Source organism: Dermacentor silvarum, chromosome 7 (assembly GCF_013339745.2).
Source record: "Dermacentor silvarum isolate Dsil-2018 chromosome 7, BIME_Dsil_1.4, whole genome shotgun sequence".
Lineage (NCBI taxonomy): Eukaryota > Metazoa > Arthropoda > Arachnida > Ixodida > Ixodidae > Dermacentor > Dermacentor silvarum.
In genome coordinates, this window is record NC_051160.1 from 89,522,148 (window position 1) to 89,537,545 (window position 15,398).

Consider the following 15,398-nt stretch of genomic DNA (forward strand, 5'->3'; position numbering starts at 1 on the left):
TGACCGACATGCTTTCCATGTACGTTTCCGATGACCACCATGATTGGGACGTTGCGCTCCCGTTCGTCACATTTGCATACAACTCATCGCGTCATGAAACTGCCGGCTCATCACCCTTCTATCTTCTCTTTGGACGCCATCCCTTACTACCCTTTGACACCTTGCTCCCTTCTGATCCGGCCTCCACGTCCACGACTTCCTATGCGCAAGATGTCATCACGCGTGCGCTCGTCGCGCGCACAGTAGCCCGCGCTCGGCTCACGTCATCGCAGACCGCACAAAAGGCCATCTACGATCGTCAACACCGGGATGCTGATTTTCCACCGGGCTCTCTCGTCCTTCTCTGGCTCCCATCTCGTCGCGTCGGCCTGTGTGAGAAGTTAATGTCGCGGTACGTCGGACCCTATCGCGTGCTGCGCCAGGTGACTCCTGTCACTTATGAGATTTCTCCCATAGCATCCACCTCATCGACTGCCGCACCGCGAACTGACATCGTACATGTTTCCCGCCTCAAACTTTACAACTGTGATAATCCATTTTGATCACAACAAGCACCGGGACGGTGCTTCATCGGTCGGGGATAATGTCACGAGCAATGGCAAAGACAAAGACGTTGTAGTGGGGCTGGGTCAGAGGCTCTCTTGTCGGACTGAAAACCTGCTGGAACCTGTGCGCTCTGGCAGTCTTGACTAGGCAAGCGCTAGCCGTTCACGGTTAATTAAATACTCCCCGTAACATCTTTTGTTTCCCACGTGACGTCATCCTTTTACACAAGGCGCGCATCTGCTCCCGTTTCTCTAACCACGCGACGCCATCCTAGGCCCGCGCGCTGGCGTTGGCCGCTGACGTCACGCTCCCCCACTTCACAGCCCCTGCTCGAGGCTTCGCCCTGCTCCGCGAGAACGCCCACTCAGATAACGGATCCGGTGGGCTTGAGCCTCCTATGCTTAATGTACGACAATAAAACTGCGAAGTTACAATGAAAAACTTGTAGCGTACCAACGGTACTATATGCTTCTATTGGATGTTGTCAATGTGTAACTGTGATCACAATGAGTGCTACAGTTAAAAAAAAGTTGTCTATGCGTAGTTCTTAGTTTAGCTGTTAGTTGTTATTATTTATATATGAACACTTCAGCGAGAGATCTCTTTCATTAAGCAGGTTGGTCGCGGAACCGATGACAGCAAATGAGGCAACCGATGACACCCCAATGGGGAACTAAGTTGATCAGGCGCGAAGGCGCTCGCGCGGACATCGGCGTGCTTGGCAAAAGGGACGTCCCCTCGTTCATTCGACGCCACCGACGGGACGAGTAAGGCATGGCCGGCGCCAGGAGGTCCAAGGTGTTGATGAGAAAAATTAGCTATGGCAACTTCACGACACCACACCCCTACGGAGTACAACTAAGCTTGTGAGCGAGCTACCTTTACTTATACACGGCTGATACCACTGGTACTCACGAAAAATAATTTTGAGGAATTCTGGTGGCCATATTTTTTTGACAGGCCCATCCCCCTATCAGCGAGGGGGCGATACAGAAATCTGAGGGGGGGGGGGGGTCAGGACATCCGGACATCCCCCCTGGATCCGCGCCTGAATGCCATCGTCAAGCCACCAAGCCAAGCGACATGAAAAGTCAAAATGGCCGCTCGGGCCGGCGTGGGGTGGCAGTTCGCAACGCATGATGCGGGAACGGTCCCACAGTTGCGACGCAAAAGCGGGGTTACCAATGCATTGAGTTCTAAGGGAGCTGTGCCGGGACCGGTCGAAAACGACGTAACAGCCGGGAAAATGCAGCCCCCGGGAACGTAACAGCGAAGCTCTACTGTAACACTATACGACGATACGACGCCATCGTGACGCTCGCTCTTCGTTTCCGATGCCTCGCGCTTGTGCGAAACGACACGCGTCCACGCATCCGGTACGTGGTGTGACATTCCGAGAATGAGTGCTTCGACGAAAACGGAAAACGGGTGCGCGTTACAATTGAGGGCGCGTTAGAATCGAGTAAATACGGTAAACGTTTATTTTTCGAATTTTCGTGCCGAACCTCCATATAACGAAATCCTCTTTATAACGAAGTTTTTCGGGGATTTGTCAATTTCGTTATATCCAGGTTTAACTGTACATAATTCCTACCGATATTTGAAACGCAGATTTTCGCTTACTTCGGTCTGTTTATTAAATTGCCTCAATAAATATACACGCTAACAGTAGGAAGAAGTGCACTGATCCAAACAGCGTTCCTGATTGATGTTGGCTATTGGCCAATAGCAGCCGCGTATGGAAATCTGCTATATTACGAAATGGGGCAGCCCGAAGAGAGTGAAAACAAGGCTTCTGTTAAAAAAGAGTGTTTGAGATAAAGGAGACTTAATGCTCCATATGCCAAGACTGCAAAATTTGGCTGAGATGTTCACGGCAGTGTATGCTATCCACGGACTGCGTTTTTTTTTTTTTGCCAAGCTTGAGGGGTGATTTAGGACCCCTTTAAGGCAGAACTCTAGTTGCTGTGTGTGCTCCCTATGGGAGCAGAGTTTCGCAAAGTCCCGCCACCTTGCCTGCAAAATGAACCAATGTTTTGAGTGGAAGCCACGTGTCGCAAAAGCCAACCTCATTGTGACATGAACGATAGTGGTCGACCTGTGCTACACCTGTGGTCTACCTGCTTTATCTGGGACAGTCGAGGAACACTTTAGTACAATCTTGCATATACGAGCAATGGTAGCTGTTTAATTTCTTCAGAACAAATAGAAATAGCCTGTTGCATATGCTGAGATGTTGCTTAGTGTTAGATCTCGTTGTGCACAGCCTGGTGGTGGCATCTCTCGAAATACATGTCAATCGACGACCCTGATAGAGTCCAATATGTGAAAAAATGTTTTATCATGCGGTGTTTGCACTAAAGTAAAGGAACAAGACAGGCTAATTTCGGAAGCAGTTGTCTGGGCATTGGTCGTTGAAGAAAGCACCAAGCTTTGGTGAAGAGGTGGCACTGCCATCGCCACCTTCATCTGTGCCTTAGCGGCGGCTTGTTGGTGTTGTGTGGCTTCTTTTGTAACCACGTGACTGCGTCGGACGAATGGGGGCATGAGCAGCAAATGGAATACGGAGGCAGAATTCTGGATTTCTAAAGAGAGCCATATACAGTAACTCTAGACACAACCGTGCACATGCACTCGGTGTTCGAGCACCAGCAACAGGTTTTGCCATCACCTAGGGTGATTCGTCGCTTGGCGCATCACCGACTTTGACCAGCCAGAAAATTTTGCTTGCCACTCGGAAGTCTGTCTGCGGTTTTCGCCAATTACCCTGATTGCACAACTAGGTTGCACCATTCGTGCCACCTGCTTCAGTCGGTATAAGTGGCTCCTAAAATGTGGCCCCCAAGACCTGTTTCCTGCTGCGGAATTGCTTCCGCCACATGCAGTCACCGAAAGCAGTCTTCGAGATCTGTTTGTTATCCAGAGATAGCTGTCGTTGCAGCATAAATTTCAACGCCAACAATTTGCTCTTGCTCTTTGTCATGTCGGCAAGAAATACTAAATGGTAAAATCGGGCTTCGCTTTGTCTCGTTGCATGCTGAGGACAGTTTCTTTGACGTTTTGTCATTAAGATCGGTGGTCTGTTTTGACACTGTTAGGTAAGATACAGAGAGCTGCGAAAGTTTTGATTTCTTCCTATCGGATGACATCATAGAATGTAGCGCAGGTGATCTTCAATGCTTTTTCACTGGTGTTGATGACATATGAAAATTGCATCTAGTAATCTTGCTTAAAATATTGGCCTTGCAGCATGTTCACAATATTTGATAGGCATACTATTTTACTTATTCAATCTGCTGCTACTAGCTTTTGCTGTGTTGCATCCACATGGTTGCCCTACATCGCGACGTGACAGGGTCAGTATGTGGCAGTATGACAGGCATAGGATGTCCTGTGCCAATCCTCATGTTCATGCCACTGTAACACAAGAGGTATATAAACTATTTAATGAAGCTAGATATATGTTGTACGTCGCTGTCTCTGTGCGTAAGCAGTGTGCAACATTTTTATCACGCACCGCGCGATTCACAACTTCCAACATTGCTCAACATTGCATGTTGCATAGGATGAAAATGGACAATTGGATGCATTGAATTTAGCATTGAATTAACTGCCTTGCTTCGCATAAATTCTAACATGTGCATTGGATCTAAACAATCTTTTTTCTCTTATATGGGATTTTTATAGGTCATGCAGGCCTACTTTACCACAGGTGGGCAAGTCTCTCTGATCGTCAACATCTGCCCAGCCATGTCCACGCTCGAGGAGTCGCTGAGTGCGCTGAAGTTCTCTGCCGTGGCCATTGAAGTGGTGCCACAGCAGCTGGAAGCACGTCACGTTCGCTGCAAGGAGGCGGTTAGTCGTCTGACTGAGAGGTGGCAGCAGCGTGCAAGTGGAGGCAGAGGGTTTCGTGCCGGTTCTCTCGCACCGAATCCTTCCGAGGACGTGGCGGCCTCCACGGCCTTGGATGAAGATGAGGCGGAGGAGCTCTTTGAGGCCACACAGGCACTCCAGCGGGACCTGGAGGAGACCCGGGGCCAGCTGAAGTGCGTGTTCATTTGATTCATCCTTCTGTGGTCTCTGCGTTTCAGCTGCAGTGTTGAGCAGGCTTTGTAATTTGTAATCGCCAGAGCTCTAGTCTTGCATTCTGCTGTGTTTATTCAAACATAGGCCAACATTTATTTTCAGAAAATGTTACCCAAATTGACTTTATATTCGTGGCCAAGGTATCTCTACCTATATTCGTGAACAAAGCTAGCAAAATAACCAAGCTAACGAAGTTTGTCCGTCGTGCCCGCCGTTCTTCAAGCAGTACAGCACAGGCTGCCATCACACATTATGTATGTAAAGTTGTGGTAAATGCACACAGTAAAAAATGGTTGGTTGCCTGTGAAGCATTCGATGAGGACGACTTCTCTGGTAGTTCCAACAAGGATGCAGCTTGTGACATAGACTAGCAAGATTTAGCAGCCAAGCTTATTGTAATTAAAGTTGTCGTGTTCAAAGCTTATTGTTAATTTTTTAAAGATACGGGTGGACCTATATTTGAATAATTACTTTTTTATTTCTCGGTGAGTTCAATATTGATGTGGAACAGCCGCAAAATATAGGGGTCCACCTATATTAGTGTTTAACATATTTTGGGGTAACTATGGCAGGTTCTTCTTGAAGACAGTGTATCTATTCCAAGCTTCCGTCCACTTCCCCAGGTGCAGTCACATTTGGACCTATTGGTGCTTGATAATGCTCGGTACTGGTGTTTCGTATGCCATACCTGCTAACTCTCCCAAATTTTTCAAGTTCACAAACTTGATTTAATCTTACTAATGTTGCATCATTTATTATTAAAACATTCTGTTTGCACAAATCTTTCATGTATTAATCTCCAAACATTTTGTTGGAAGTCTTTTTTGGTGCTGAGAGGACATAAGAGGGGTTCTTGTACCAAGCAGCTTTCTACAGACAATTAAGTGATTGAAGCAGGCAAAACTGTCAACATCAAAGTATATCTGAAAAAGTCACTGCAATCTCAAAACGAGTCATTTGTCAGTCTTTGCTGGTGCTTGTGTGCTGTATCTAAAGGTGAACAATCGTTAATAAGGCACATCTCTCTCAAAATGCGTGAGCTTGGGGCAAGCTTTTAAAGAGACTTGCACTCTATGCCTCCTCTGAGTATCGTGTCCGGAGGAGTTTATTCATTTTGAAGTTGAGAAGTTGGCAGGTATATACAGTGTAGACCGCTTATAACGTAAGTCGCCGGAGTCGTGAATATCTGCACTATAAGCGGTACTGCACCATATCCAAAACGATTTTCAAGCCCTGCACGTATGCAAAACATGTAGACCAAGTAGCTGCGTGTATCTGAGAATCAAAGAGTGCGACTGAGTTTTGCATCCGTTTAAATTTATGAACGTTGAAAGGTTAATGTTGAAGTACCCACGATCTTCGCATGAAGCAGACAAAGTAATAATTTTAAAAATTTCTCAGTTTCACCCGAAAGGCGAAGCATAAATTGCGATAGCAAATTAGTAAAGAGCTACAAGGAGTAGGGATAGTAGTTTTATTGGCTGCATAAGCTTGACACATTCGCTTACTAACTGAAATAACAAGCGTGGTGTCAACGCGCACAAGCAAACATGAATAGACTCGATGACCGCAGACAACCACTGTCAAAACATGGCTGTGGGGAAACGCGGCCGCCGCAGCGAGCGAAGGTTCGTGCGGTCTATCGCTTCAACGCAAACTGAGCGGCATAAGCACAGCGGTCAGAGCCGTGTGGAGATCGCTTTCAAGATACGGTGCGCACGACAACACCGACAGCTGGCACAGGCGCGAACGCATTTGTTGGCAGAGTAGAAGCTGCCCTCCCATTCCGTGCTGCCTTCCCACTTTGCTCCTTTCGCGTGGGAGTTTGCGTCGCCAGTTCCCCTTTCCCTGGCTGCAAGATACGCATTTAATGCCGCAGCACAGCGTTGCCCCCCCTCCCTTCCCTCCCTCTCATACCCCCATGGCCTTTCCCATGATGGAAGTCGTGCTCACTCTCCACGAAGGCGCACGTCCCCCGCGCGGTTTCACTCGTACATACGGCGCGCGGCGACGATTTTATCGCCCTTGGACTCTTGCTCCATGTCTCATGCTCCTCCTCCGCATCACCCTCGTTGATCTCCTCTCCCATCGGTGGGCGCATCTCGTTGAGAAGCGTGCTCACTACAGCCCTTGTCGGCGAGATTTTCCCACCGAAGCCGCATTATAACCGGTATTTCGTCTTGCGCGGCTGCACTGTAAGCGGTATGCGTATACATGGAGTGCTATGGGAAAATTAACGGGAGTCTTAAAAGACCGTACTATATCCGGTCCTGCACCATAAGCGGTTACATTATAAGTGCTCTCTACTGTATTAAAGTACGCCGTCTCAAGAATTGTGGGCCACAAAAAAGCTTTTCGAATTCTTCAAATATAAGTGGAGATATAGCACCAATACCCATCATTCTCTCACTTCTCATCTCCGCTAGTGTCAGTGGCTTTATCAAAGAAAGAGCTTGCATTCTTGACATAACGGCACGTGGCAGTTCACCTTCTTCCTCTCTGCAGATTCAGGTGAGTGTGGTTAAGATTCAGGATCTGCATTAAAACCTTTGTTGAAGGTTAGCACTTCTCCTGTGTCGACTTCTCCCTCGTTCTTACTGCGCTGTGTTAATTGTATTCCGCTAGTGTGCTAGAAGCTAAACAGCGGAGAAGCCAAAAGTGCAAAGCCTTGCACAAAAGTTGTCGTGGTGTCGAGAGGGCTTGTCGCAGCACCCCATGGTGGCAGCAGTAGACTACGCTAAGCAGCATGCTACCTCAAAGGCCACGCGGTAGACCGGTAGTACAAAGGTCAAATTATTTTTCTGTCATGTTGAGATCGGACATTTATTTAACTAATAAATTGGCAATTATGTATTACTGACAATGCTCTCGCAATTGCAAAACCAGCCAATAGCGTTGGTGGGTGAAACTGCATGCAATGATTTTGCATGACGACATTGCGGATGCGAGAGCAAGTGATTTTTCGCCGTTATTGACACAGTATTGTAAATTCCCTGCTGCATGCAGTGCTGTAATATTTGGCTCACATGTTCACAGCAGTCTCTACGACAGATCGGCAACGTTTCCTAACTATACTCAGAATCTGTTTCAGGGCCCCTTTAAATTCTCTTAATGGCACTGGTGTAAGACAGATTTCATAGCAATGCTTTTATAACATTGATGTTTATTTGTCTATTATGTATGTGATTTGCCGGATTATGTCACTGTGTGCAATTCCATGTCTTGTGTAAATGTAGGTGCCTTTGTTGCTTAGGCCCTTGTTCGGTGTTTCTACATTGTTATTCCATGATGCTTAATCAATAGCCCTGCTAAATTCGAGGCTAGTAATAATGCTGTTCGCTTATTCTTGTAGCCATTTGTGTGTTTCATATTTGGTATTCAAAGTAAGAGGTCATTGCTTTGTACTCTACCCGCCGGGGTGGCTCAGTCAGCTAAGGCGTTGTGCTGCTGAGCACGAGGTAGCGGGATCGAATGCCGGCTGTGGCGGCCGCATTTCGATGGCGGCAAAATGCAAAAACGCCCATGTGCTTCCGTTGTAGTGCACGTTAAAGAACTCCAGGTGGTCAAAATTAACCGGAGCCCTCCACTACGGCGTGCCTTATAATCAGAACTGTTTCGGCACGTAAAACTCCAGAAAGAATTGCTTTGTACTCCTTTGTACCTAGTGGAAGCTGGGCAAGCTCCTTCAGTGCAACTATTACTCCCGTCATCCTGCATGTACAACACATGAAAATAAAGATTCAATTCATGTGAGGGCATCTTAACCCAGCCTAGCCAGTCGTTAAACTCCTTAATTGGAATGATACATCGCGTTGGAAAGACCCTCTGCATTCTGATGCCGTGCAGTTGTTTCGACACATCAGTAGGCGGCATCCTGGCTGAGCATTGTACACAAACGTTTTGCAGGTGGGCGCAGAAGATGGCTTCCGCAAACGAAGCGCAAGTGAACGACTACAAGGGCCATGTGAAACACTTGGAGCGGACGCTGCGCAAGCAACGTGAAAGTGCCGACCGGGAAATGGCAATTCACGTCCGCATCGCCTGCGAGATCACACGTCTTAAGCTCTATAGCAGGGTAATTACGCCCTTCTCCCCCCCCCCCTCCCCTCGACGCTCTTTGCATTGTCCAAATGTCCAAGGCAGTTTTGGTGTTCGGAGTCTAGCATACTTTTTGAAATTTTCGTCGTTAAAATGCAAGCACTCCAATGTTCATCTTTCACTTCCTACAAATATTTTTTTCATTCCTTCTCATGGTCCCGTGGCATAGTAATTTTAATTCCCCTGTAGCAGTTAGATGCACAAGACCTGTAAGTGTAATAAGGGTATCTTTATTCACCCTAGTATTGTCTGCGAACAATGCCATTATTATTGACAGTTGAGGTTACCCTTGAATTGAGGCTCTGAGGATTCTTGTGCTGCAATATTTAGCTGTCTCGGTATTTCGTTGCACGAGTGATGAGCTTCTGAAATCTCTTTGCAGTAACCATTATGTTGCCTTAAAGGGCCCTTCTCTAGGCCACATAGCAAATTTTGGTTATACGCTGCAACTTGTTACCTGCCCTCTAAGGAGTGCTGTGACGCAGAAATATTGCGAATTAATAGTTTTTAATAGCAGAGATAGAAATATTTGAAGTGGCACAAACCCATGATTACAGGAGGCCAACATAAACACCGCCAACATTTCACCACCACCATATTCTCTCATCAACTTGCCCAACTAGCCTCCGCAAGTGAAATTCCTTCCCTGTGTTCTCGAATACAGGAGCCGGAGGATCATGTGATGAATACGTCAAGCCCCCCCCCCCCCCCCCATTGTGTAATCATTTTTATGCCTACCAAATGAGGAAACCCCCTCCGTGTGTCCTTCCGTTGCTCACGTAAGATGATTGCTTTCAAGATAGGGCCCACAGCAGCAAGCGAATTGACCTTTGCGCTGCCTCTCACTTTAACGCGAACTAAGCGGCGAGAACACAGCGCACAATAAGCTTCCAGCACTTGGCGCACTGTGTCTCCATCGCAGATCGCTTTCAAGATAGGGACCGCGTCATACACAGCCGCCGCCGGAGTACGGTTGATCATGGTTGGTAATGGTTCGACGTAGATCGGTAAGGCGCTAAAGCGCGATAACGACTTACAATGATCGGAACGTCATCGGTGCACCTGGCGCCACCAGCTGCAGTAGTTTGCTTGCATCATCAATTCACCTTGTGCCGCCGTCCGTAGCAGTTCATGTCGCCACGGCGCTGTCGTTTATAGTGGTCGGATCAAGTTTCATAACATTGATAATTACACCAGGCTGCAGGGAGATGAGCAAGTAGCACGATGCGTACGCTTACTTGGACATCGCCCAAAGGAGTTTCTGCGTTAATTCTTTTTCGTATTTGAGCCATTGCGGCTTGTTGAAAGTACTTGAAACTTGCCAAGTTCAGTCTCTGTGTCCTTTAGAATACAATAGTCATGCTTTATTGATAAAAATGCTAATCGGTCGCCAAGCAGAGGCCATCAAAATTCATCGTGTCACGGCAAGCTGGTGTTGGTATTTCAAGGCATCTTTGTGTTTTTTTCTGCCTTGCCAACCCTCTTCTCGCAATATGAGTGACCTTACTGGTACTGAAAAAGGGTGATTTACCAATACAGCTGAATTAGTTCTTCTCTGTAGGGACAATGTCCCTTGGACAGTCCTTTCCAGCATTCTGAGCATGATTCAGTTGTATTCTGTATACGAGCTGAACCGCTGAGGTGTTTACCGAGTTGCATTCTTATGTGCTCTTTTTCAATCCCAACCATAGGCTAAGAAGGGCTCAACCATGTATCTTCTGGGGCAACTCGAAGAAGCGCAGCGCCGAAATGGTGAACTCGAGAAGGAGCTGGGCAAACAGACTACTGTGCAGGATGACCCTGTGGCTGAAGGCTGCCGGTGAGTGTGTCTTTCACGCCGATTTCTGCATCCTTAAGGCTCCTGCGACTTTTTACTGGTTGTTTACTGGAGAGGGCCCAGTGTTTGTTCAGCAGGTTGGCCTTCACAGCAGCAGTAGCTTTCTTTCCCCCTAACTGATGAGGAAAGCTCCAATTAGATGCGCGTCCAATGATGTTACGTACCTTTGTTTTCTGCCACTAAGCAACCACCCGTTCCAACCAAGCACGACACAGCATTGAGGCTGAGAGTTAGGCTAGTTGGTGCAGCATACAGTAGAACCTCGTTAATTCGAAGTTCCTCGGACCGCGGAAGATCTCCCAATGAACTGGATTTTCAAACGTTGTTGCATCAACACTGCACCTTTATTACGCCTGAAAAACGTTCACTTTAACTAGCCGTCGATGCGCGACTGCTTGGCACGGTAAATGTGCAGCCGTAGGTCATATCATATCTTCAGTTGGCTAACAACAATGCGCAGCTTCTTCTCGAACAGCGCTGCAGTCATCCAGGCCTTGCTATTTATGTAGAGCACATCGTCCTTAGGAGAGAGTTGCACATTCTTAAAGCATCAAGGCTTCTCCACTTTTACCAATGATCATCAGTGGAAGCTTGTGGCTGCCTGACATATTCACACCGAACATAAGTTATTCAGTCCTTACATTGTTTTTTTTTCCCGTGACGACTGCATCCCTTGGGGAAAAGGTCTTCTTTGGCAACTTTTTGTAAAATAATGCAGGCTCATTCAAGTTATAAACATTGTCCTACACGTACTGTTTAAGCAGCATGGCCACTGCATGCGTCTTCCAATGCTCGACAACATTGGTGTCGACACTCCCACTTTCGCCGCACACTGTCAAGAACATCGAGTTGTTGTGGTATTTCAATCGAGGCAGCCAGCTGTGCTACGCCAGCTGTTGCTACTTCATAATCATTGCAGTATACAGAAAGATCTGTAACCATTTCACATTGCATGCACTCATTTACAGAACTGGGACACTGCGACTCCGTCAAATAGTATGGTTTAAGAAAAATGTATTGTAATGTGGCATGGTAAATGCGTTATTGTCTGTCTTCCATGTCTCAGTGAACACGACAACGTCAGCGTGGAAATCAAATAAACCCAACAGTGAGTCTATCTCGGACTATTTGTTCTTTGAAATTTCCGTATTAGGATGAAAGCATTTAAGCATTCTAGCATGTTTAGCACCAAGGGCAGTTTTCAGTTCATCAGGAAGCAGTGATGGTTAGTGCAAGGTTTTTGTCTAAGCTTCGTCCTTCTGGCTTCGAAACGGCCTTGCCAATTTTCAAATGTTCATTTTCAACAAACTATTGCATTACATGTACAACAATTCGGAGTGATTATGCATGTGCGCAGTCTTGTTGCATTTAGAAATGTAGGATTGCTTCAAAATTTAGGCCGATGAAGGCAGATCAAATGCAGTAAATAAAGCTGCAAGAACGTCTGAAGTCACAAGCACAACTATTGGACAAATTCATGTACTAACCATCATTCCCATGGTAGCTGCACAATGGCAGTGCCAGAGATCCGCCTGGTAATTTCGGTAGGAAACTCTATGCTTTACCATTAAAATAGCTCGGGAACATCTAACTGCTTCGTTTATAAAGTATAGGTACTGCCCGTAATCTTCGCATCCATGCAGCTGCCAGTGGTTGCAATTTAGGCAAATGAGTTGGGGCTCGAAAGTGGCGGAATTTGCATGACAGAGTGGAAGGCAACGCTTGACTGTTGCTTACCCAAGTGTTCCAGATGGAGTTGACTTTATGAAGTCCTTCAAGCCTCCAGAACCCGTCATCATGCGGGTCACTTGATGATTGTCGTAGTGCAGGAGCTAAAGGCGAAATATCATGCGCCTGACTGCCGTATGTGTTGCAAGTGTAAGTTGTGACGTAATAGTTCAGCGGAAACCCGCTAAGTGGAGAGAAGCAATTAAAGCGAAAATGAGACATCCATCCAATTGTAGCATTTTCTATGATTCAGTGGATGTCTAATTTTCGCTTTAAGTGTAAGTTGTGCATGGCAAAGTTAGCTGCCATCTTGTCGCCAGAGCAGCCAATGGAGTCGATGCTCATAGTGTCGATGCAGATCACAGGATGTAGTTCGGGCCGTAACCAGGAACACACAATTCCTTGGATACTCCCTAACGTGTGCTGTGCCCCTCTTGCTTGCAGCGCTGCACCCACCACAGCCGAGGCAGGGACACAGACCGAGGAATTTTACTGTGGATGTCCAGCAGCTGCCGCACTGGAAGCGCAGGCTCGACTCTCTGAAGCGGAAAGCGAGCTGCACAGCCTTGGCAGCCGCCTCGAAGAGTCGCAGTCTCACTTGGTCAGTGAGCTGCAGGCCCGCAAGGGTGCCGAGGCTTCGGCCGAACGAGCTCTCGACCAACTCGATGACGTCCAGCAAAGACTCTCGACGCAGGTGGCTCAGCAGGAGGGCTTGGAACGGCAAATGGAAGAGCTGCAACGCGCCCATGACGACGTGCAGGAGATGGCTGCAGAGTCTAACTGCAAGCTCGAGCAGGTGTGCTTTGACCTGCAGGAGCGTCAACTTGCCTTGGATGAATTGAGAGAACAGCTTGACCACAGGACCGAGGCCTTGAGTGTGGCTGAGCAGAGGGCTCGTGTCAGCGAGCATGAAGCCAAAAGGGAGGCTGTGCGCAGAGCAGCTACAAAAAAGCGGGCCAAGGCCATTTCTAAGGAACTCAAGGAGTCGCGCAGATTGACTGAGAACGTGGCAGAATCTCAGCAGGAGGCTGAGTTGCACCTAAAGGCAATGCAACATGACCTCGAGAGCTGTCACGAAGAGCTGCTGCGCAGGTGAGTTCTGCTCATGACTGCATTCATTATTTCTTCTTGGACAATACTATACAGTTGAACTACTCAATTTTTAAATAGGATACAGTCAAACATTGATATATAATGAATATTGGACTAAGCGAATGTATTTCCCTGTTGGATGTAACGTCATTGTACCGATGTAAAATGATGTAATGGACATGACAGTATAGAAAGTTATGCAACGTTGACTTGTGAAGTTTGACTTGCTTTACCAGGAGAAACCCTGATTAGCTGTTGGGTGTAATTTCTAACATGGTGAACTCGCATGTTCATTGGATGATGTGCACAGGCCGATGCACGCAGCATGGTGTGGTGACCTATCGTTTGAACAGGAAATTTGCAAACAACAAACAGCATAGGATGGGAGGTAACGATTGTTTTCCTTCCTCCATGGCATGCACTGCGGTGGCCTGTACACGTGGAAAAACCAACATAAAGCACCTTTCAACAGGTTTGGGCACATTGCAGACAGGCAAGCATGGTGTGTAGATGGTGTGGCGATGGTTGATTCTGGAACATATTTCTATAATGCAGGTTACGAGAACATCTGCAAATTCAAATGAGACCGTTTGCCCTTCTTGGAAAGGTCATTGTCTTTGCCAGAAACGGCTGTATCGCAGGTTTCGCCTACCTCATCACTAGTCGTGCCCGGAGTGCAGATAGCCAGCAACAGTGTAAACACGGATTCCCCTGTAACGTGGAACATGCAAAACATTGTGGTAAATGTGTCCCAGCGACAAAAATAAGTGTACTTTCACCTGTCATGTGAAGCAGTGACGTGATAGCTTGTGCAGTGCTATGCACAGCGAGTCTTGCTTTGCTCTGTGCAGCATCAGTTCTAGTAAACATAGAAGCAGCACTTCAGTCAACGATGCTCCTAGTCCAGGCAGTCTTCGTTTGTGTGGGTGAATTCCTTTTTCTATCCAACCTTTTGCTTCTTGGCATTGGCATTGTTTATCCTGCCTCAACACTCGTTTATGGATAAGCGCAGCAGAACGTAGCATCAGCCAGTTGTTTCAACGTGCACTCAAGAGGCCAGGCGCAGTATTGTCTAGGTGCTGTATTCTTTTGCTGCAGCATCGATAGAGTGGCTGAGAGGTAGAATCTTTGACTCGATAGAGAGCGCGAAGCATTGGGTGCCATGCGAGTGGTGTATGCAGTGTAAGGTTTCTCTTTCACCCGCCTTATGAGGAAGGTCAGACATGGCCAGACCCTATGGTTCAGCGGCGTCATGAGAAGCGAGGCAGATCAACACCAAATGGAGTGTCAAGTTGTTTGGTTCAGTTACCATTCTTGCTCAGGGTTCGGTCAACCTTTCCATTTTGTTTTTCTGTAATGGAAGTGCTGAGTGTACCGAGTGTCAGTGCTGTTGCATTCATCTTGATGTCATGGCTGTGCACTCACTGTGTTGCATATCTACTCTTGTAATAGTTTGGATCATGATTGGTACTCCTTTTGCAACTGTGAAGCATCCCATCCTTCGAAATGCTCATTGTCTAGTGCTCTGTTCGAGAGGTGAGGTGAGCTGGATTTTAAGCAATGCTTTTGTTTCTCTTAGTTCTGCTAGGGGTGTGCGATTATTCGAAATTTTGAATGTGAATTGAATAGTCTTAGTGGTTCGATTCATACCCAGTTCAAGAATTCAGTAGCCGAATTTGTCAAATATTCATTTAGTTTCAATACTATATAAGGAAGAGCAACAGTTCTTGCAGTCTACAGAAGGAAGGACTGATACAAATGGAAACTCTTCTAAATAATTCCAGTTTAGCAGGACTGCAGTCTTATTTAGCAGGAGCCCCAACGCATACATCTGCATTTAATCTAACTGAACCAGTATTTTTCTTTCGGTTCAGCACCCTATGTAGAAGGTTTCCTCGATGGCACTTAACAGCTTAGTGTACAACCAAAATTTTGGGCATATTTTGGGGGAGGGTTCCTTTAATGGCTACACTTCAGGCGCTTAAATTGCAAGCATATGCACGTAGATCAT

General features: G+C 46.9%; 1 protein-coding gene across 1 annotated transcript in view; it reads left to right on the top strand.

The window, feature by feature from the left end:
• The window catches only part of LOC119459009 (kinesin-like protein KIF20A), a 92,563-nt gene that overhangs the window by 67,601 nt on the left and 9,564 nt on the right, over positions 1-15,398 (top strand). Inside the window, exons 7-10 of the mRNA XM_049671544.1 lie at positions 4,234-4,592; positions 8,539-8,707; positions 10,422-10,549; positions 12,740-13,387. Coding sequence (XP_049527501.1) covers positions 4,234-4,592; positions 8,539-8,707; positions 10,422-10,549; positions 12,740-13,387 — 1,304 coding nt within the window. The remainder of the gene's footprint in view (positions 1-4,233; positions 4,593-8,538; positions 8,708-10,421; positions 10,550-12,739; positions 13,388-15,398) is intronic.